A 6,796-nucleotide genomic window follows, 5' to 3' on the forward strand; every position below is an offset into this window, starting at 1 on the left:
CGGTACGCGGGCCTCTCACTGCTGTGGCCTCTCCCATTGCAGAGCACAGGCTCTGGACACACAGGCTTAGTGGCCATGGCTCATGGGCCCAGCCGCTCCACGGCATGTGGGATCTTCCTGGACTGGGGCACGAACCCGTGTCCCCTGCATCAGCAGGCGGACTCTCAACCACTGCGCCACCAGGGAAGCCCTATTTTTTTTTAATTTAATTTTATTTATTTTGTTATACAGCAGGTTCTTATTAGTCATCAGTTTTATAAACATCAGTGTATACATGTCAATCCCAATCGCCCAATTCAGCACACCACCATCCCCAACCCCCCGTGTCTTGCCCCCCTTGGTGTCCATACGTTTGTTCTTTACATGTGTCTCAACTTCTGCCCTGCATACTGGTTCATCTGTACCATTTTTCTAGGTTCCACATACATGCGTTCATATACGATATTTGTTTTTTTCTTTCTGACTTACTTCCGTCTGTATGATAGTCTCTAGATCCATCCACGTCTCTACAAATGACCCAATTTTGTTCCTTTTTATAGCTGAGTAATATTCCATTGTTATATGTACCACATCTTCTTTATCCATGCATCTGTCGATGGGCATTTAGGTTGCTTCCATGACCTGGCTATTGTAAATAGTGCTGCAGTGAACATTGGGGTGCATGTGTCTTTTTGAATTATGGTTTTCTCTGGGTATATGCCCAGTAGTGGGTTTGTTGGGTCATATGGTAATTCTGTTTTTAGTTTTTTAAGGAACCTCCATACTGTGGCTGTATCAATTTACATTCCCACCAACAGTGCAAGAGGGTTCCCTTTTCTCCACACCCTCTCCAGCATTTGTTGTTTGTAGGTTTTCTGATGATGCCCATTCTAACTGGTGTGAGGTGATACCTCATTGTAGTTTTGATTTGCATTTCTCTAATATAATTAGTGATGTTGAACAGCTTTTCATGTGCTTCTTGGCCATCTGTATGTCTTCTTTGGAGAAATGTCTATTTAGGTCTTCTGCCCGCAAATATTTTTCCCATTCTGAGGGTTGTCTTTTCGTCTTGTTTATGGTTTCCTTTGCTGTGCAAAAGCTTTTAAGTTTCATTAGGTCCCATTTGTTTATTTTTGTTTTTATTTCCATTGCTCTAAGAGGTGGATCAAAAAAGATCTTGCTGTGATTTATGTCAGAGTGTTCTTTCTATGTTTTCCTCTAAGAGTTTTATAGTGTCCGGTCTTACATTTAGGTCTTGAATCCATTTTGAGTTTATTTTTGTGTATGGTGTTAGGGAGTGTTCTAATTTCATTCTTTTACATGTAGCTGTCCAGTTTTCCCAGCACCACTTATTGAAGAGACTGTCTTTTCTCCATTGTATATCCTTGCCTCCTTTGTCATAGATTAGTTGACCATAGGTGCGTGGGTTTATCTCTGGGCTTTCTATCTTGTTCCATTGATCTTTGTTTCTGTTTTTATGCCAGTACCATATTGTCTGTATTACTGTAGCTTTGTAGTATAGTCTGAAGTCAGGGAGTCTGATTCCTCCAGCTCCTTTTTTTTCACTCAAGACTGCTTTTGCTATTTGGGGTCTTTTGTGTCTCCATACAAATTTTAAGATTATTCTAATTCTGTAAAAAATGCCATTGGTAATTTGATAGAGATTGCATTGAATCTGTAGATTGCTTTGGGTAGTGTAGTCATTTTCACAATATTGACTTTTCCAATCCAAGAACATGGTATATCTCTCCATCTGTTGGTATCATCTTTACTTTCTTTCATCAGTGTCTTATAGTTTTCTGCATACAGGTCTTTTGTTTCCCTAGGAAGGTTTATTGCTAGGTATTTTATTCTTTTTGTTGCCATGGTGAATGGGAGTGTTCCCTTAATTTCTCTTTCAGATTTTTCATTAGTGTATAGGAATGCAAGAGATTTCTGTGCATTAATTTTGTGTCCTGCTACTTTACCAAATTCATTGATTAGCTCTAGTAGTTTTCTGGTGGCCTTCTTTGGATTCTTTATGTATAGTATCATGTCATCTGCAAACAGTGACAGTTTTACTTCTTCTTTTCCAATTTGTATTCCTTTTATTTCTTTTTCTTCTCTGATTGCCATGGCTAGGACTTCCAAAACTATGTTGAATAATAGTGGTGAGAGTGGACATCCTTGACTTGTTCCTGATCTTAGAGGAAATGCTTTCAGTTTTTCACCATTGAGAATGAGGTTTGCTGTGGGTTTGTCATATATGGCCTTTATTATGTTGAGGTAAGTTCCCTCTATGCCTACTTTCTGGATGGTTTTTATCATACATGGGTGTTGAATTTTGTCAGAAGCGTTTTTTGCATCTATTGAGATGATCATATGGTTTTTCTTCTTCAATTTGTTAATATCACATTGATTGATTTGTGTATATTGAAGAATCCTTGCATCCCTGGGTAAATCCCACTTGATTATGGTGTATGATCCTTTTAATGTGTTGTTGGAGTCTGTTGGCTAGTTTTTTGTTGAGTATTTTTGCATGTATATTCATCAGTGATATTGGTCTGTAAGTTTCTTTTTTTGTAGTACCTTTGTCTGGATTTGGTGTCAGAGTGATGGTGGCCTTATAGAATGAGTTTGGGAGTGTTCCTTCTTCTGCGATTTTTTGGAAGAGTTTGAGAAGGATGGGTGTTAGCTCTTCTCTAAATGTTTCATAGAATTCACCTGTGAAGCCATCGGGTCCTGGACTTTTGTTTGTTGGAAGATTTTTAATCACAGTTTCAATTTCATTACTTGTGATTGGTCTGTTCATATTTTCTATTTCTTCCTGGTTCAGTCTTGGATGGTTATACCTTTGTAAGAATTTGTCCATTTCTTCCAGGTTGTCCATTTTATTGGCATAGAGTTGCTTGTAGTAGTCTCTTAGGATGCTTTGTATTTCTGCGGTTTCTGTTGTAACTTCTCCTTGTTCATTTCTAATTTTAGTGATTTGAGAACTCTCCCTCTTTTTCTTGGTGTGTCTGGCTAATGGTTTATCAATTTTGTTTCTCTTCTCAAAGAACCAGCTTTTAGTTTTATTGATCTTTGCTATTGTTTTCTTTGTTTCTATTTCATTTATTTCTGCTCTGATCTTGATGATTTCTTTCCTTCTGCTAACTTTGGGTTTTGTTTGTTCTGCTTTCTCTAGTTCCTTTAGGTTTAACGTTAGATTGTTTATTTGAGATTTTTCTTGTTTCTTGAGGTAGCCTTGTATTGCTATAAACTTCCCTCTTAGAACTGCTTTTGCTGCATCCCATAGGTTTTGGATCGTCGTGTTTTCATTATCATTTGTCTCTAGGTATTTTTTCATTTCCTCTTTGATTTCTTCAGTGATCTCTTGGTTATTTAGTAATGTATTGTTTAGCCTCCATGTGTTTGTGTTTTTATGTTTTTTTTTTCTCTGTAATTGATTTCTAATCTCATAGCGTTGTGGTCAGTAAAGATGCTTGATATGATTTCAATTTTCTGAAATTTACTGAGGCTTGATTTGTGACCCAAGATGTGATCTATTCTGGAGAATGTTCCATCCGCACTTGAGAGGAAAGTGTAATCCGCTCTTTTTGGATGGAATGTCCTATAAATATTAATTAAATCTATCAGGTCTATTGTGTCATTTAAAACTGTGTTTCCTTATTAATTTTCTGTTTGGATGATCTGTCCATTGTTGTAAGTGAGGTGTTAAAGTCCCCCACTATTACTGTGTTACTGTCGATTTCTTCTTTTATAGATGTTAGCAGTGGCCTTATGTATTGAGATGCTCCTATGTTGGGTGCATATATGTTTATAATTGTTCTTCTCCTTGGATTGATCACTTGATCATTATATAGTGTCCTTCCTTGTCTCTTGTAACATTCTTTATTTTAAAGTCTAGTTTATCTGATATGAGTATAGCTACTCCAGCTTTCTTTGATTTCCATTTGCATGGAATATCTTTTTCCATCCCCTCACTTTCAGTGTCTTGTGTCCCTAGGTCTGAAGTGAGTCTCTTGTAGACAGCATATATATGGTTCTCTTTTTGTATCCATTCAGCAAGCCTGTGTCTTTTGGTTGGAGCATTTAATGCATTCATGTTTAAGGTAATTATTGATATGTATGTTCCTATGACCATTTTCTTAATTGTTTTGGGTTTGTTTTTGTAGGTCCTTTTGTTCTCTTGTGTTTCCCACTTAGAGAAGTTCCTTTAGCATTTGTTTTAGGGCTGGCTTGGTGGTGCTGAATTCTCTTAGCTTTTTCTTGTCTGTAAAGCTTTTGATTTCTCTGTCAAATCTGAATGAGATCCTTGCTGGGTATAGTAAACTTGGTTGTAGGTTTTCCCTTTCATCACTTTAAGTATATCATGCCACTCCCTTCTGGGTTGTAGAGTTTGTACTGAGAAATCAGCTGTTAACCTTATGGGAGTTCCCTTGTATGTTATTTGTTGTTTTTCCCTTGCTGCTTTCAGTAATTTTTATTTGTCTTTAATTTTTGTCAATTCGATTACTGTGTGTCTCGGCGTGTTTCTCCTTGGGTTTGTCCTGTATGGGACTCGCTGCGCTTCCTGGACTTGGGTGGCTATTTCCTTTCCCATGTTAGGGAAGTTTTCGACTGTAATCTCTTCAGATATTTTCTCGGGTCCTTTCTCTCTCTCTTTTCTCCTTCTTGGACCCCTGTTATGCGAATGTTGTTGCGTTTAATGTTGTCTCAGAGGTCTCTTAGGCTGTCTTCATTTCTTTTCATTCTTTTTTCTTTATTCTGTTCTTCAGCAGTGAATTCCACCATTCTGTCTTTCAGGTCACTTATCTTTTCTTCTGCCTCAGTTATTCTGCTGTTGATTCCTTCTAGTGTAGCTTTCATTTCAGTTATTGTTCAGCTCTGTGTGTTTGTTCTTTAATTCTTCTAGGTCTTTGTTAAACATTTCTTCCATCTTCTCAATCTTTGCCTCCATTCTTTTTCCGAGGTCCTGGATCATCTTCACTATCATTATTCTGAATTCTTTTTCTGGATGGTTGCCTGTCTCCACTTCCTTTAGTTGTTTTTCTGGGGTTTTATCTTGTTCCTTCATCTGGTACATAGCCCTCTCCCTTTTCATCTTGTCTGTCTCTCTCTTTTTTTTTTTTTTTTGAGGTACGTGGGCCTCTCACTGTTGTGGCCTCTCTTGTTGTGGAGCACAGGCTCCGGACGTGCAGGCTCAGCAGCCATGGCTCACGGGCCCAGCTGCTCCATTGCACGTGGGATTTTCCCGGACCGGGGCACGAACCCATGTCCCCTGCATCGGCAGGCGGACTTTCAACCACTGCGCCACCAGGGAAGCCCTGTTTGTCTTTCTTTGAATGTGGTTTTTGTTCCGCGGGCTGCAGGGTTGTAGTTCTTCTTGCTTCTGCTGTCTGCCCTCTGATGGATGAGGCTATCTAAGAGGCTTGTGTAAGTTTCCTGATGGGAGGGACTGGTTGTGGGGTAGAGCTGACTGTTGCTCTGGTGTGCAAAGGTCAGTAAAAGTTTAATCTGCTTGACTGTTGATGAGTGGGGCTGGGTTCCCTCCCTGTTGGTTGTTTGGCCTGAGGCAGCCCTACAGTGGAGCCTACCTGGGCTCTTTGGTGGGGCTAATGACAGACTCTTGGAGGGCCCTCACCAAGGAGTACTTCCCAAAACGTCTGCTACCAGTGTCCTTGTCCCCACGGTGAGCCACAGCCACCCCCCTCCTCTGCAGGAGACCCTCCAACATTAGCAGGTAGGTCTGGTTCATTCTCCCCTGGGGTCACTGCTCCTTCCCCTGGGTCCCAATGCCCACATACTTTGTGTGTGCCCTGCAAGAGTGGGGTCTCTGTTTCCCCCAGTCCTGTCGAAGTCCTGCAATCAATTCCCACTAGGCTTCAAAGTCTGATTCTCTAGGAATTCCACCTCCCATTGCCAGACCCCCAGCTTGGGAAGCCTGACGTGGAGCTCAGAACCCTCACTCCAGTGGGTGGACTTCTGTGCTATAAGTGTTCTGCAGTCTGTGAGTCACCCACCCAGCATTTATGGGATTTGATTTTATTGTGATTGCATGCCTCCTACCGTCTCATGGTGGCTTCTCCTTTGTCTGTGGATTTGGGGTATCTTTTTTGGTGAGTTTCAATCTCTTCTTGTCGATGATTGTCCAGCAGCTAGTTGTGATTCTGGTGTTCTCGCAAGAGGGAATGAGGGCACGTCCTTCTACTCCGCCATCTTGGTTTCTCTCAGGTCAATCTTTTCGATGTATGATAAACGAAGGGATAGTTAGCATAGAAAATTGGTGATAATAAAGGAAAGATAAATGAAATTGTAGGTTTAATGCAGGTTGAATTGGTGAATTGAAATTTTTTTTGAACCTATATGATTTGGAATGGTTTATGTTGGGTTACATTTTTTTGCTCAAAGTATAGTTGGTTGGAAACATGCCACTTTAACAAATACTACTTTTTCTCCTGTATAAAAAGTTGTAATGGAGGTTTAGTGGTACATTGGCTTCCTAAAGATAACCCTTTAGGTATTTTCTTATGGATTTCTATAATACAGTATACTTGATTACAATGAGATTTCATTTTGGAAATCTATACTATAATCTATAACCTCTACTTAAAGACTTACAACTAACCTATACTTTACCTAAAATTGTTGGGAAAAGATGTAATTAAATACTTTTACCTCACGTGGAATCAGAAAGTTTAGAATTCATCATGCTTGAATATGTTAGTGATGGAAAACATATTTTAAAAATAAGGTATACTTAGCAATTTTATTCAGTTGGTAAATTCTAACGAATGTGTAATGTTTTGTTTTCTATACAGCTTCGTTACTTATT

General features: G+C 39.4%; 1 protein-coding gene across 1 annotated transcript in view; it reads left to right on the forward strand.

The window, feature by feature from the left end:
* Positions 1-6,796, forward strand: part of GTF2A1L (general transcription factor IIA subunit 1 like) — a 58,204-nt gene that overhangs the window by 16,301 nt on the left and 35,107 nt on the right. The window contains 1 exon segment of the mRNA XM_007472262.1: positions 6,783-6,796. Within this exon segment, the coding sequence (XP_007472324.1) occupies positions 6,783-6,796 (14 nt within the window).

This window comes from Lipotes vexillifer, unplaced genomic scaffold (genome assembly GCF_000442215.2).
Source record: "Lipotes vexillifer unplaced genomic scaffold, Lipotes_vexillifer_v1.1 scaffold666, whole genome shotgun sequence".
NCBI lineage: Eukaryota > Metazoa > Chordata > Mammalia > Artiodactyla > Lipotidae > Lipotes > Lipotes vexillifer.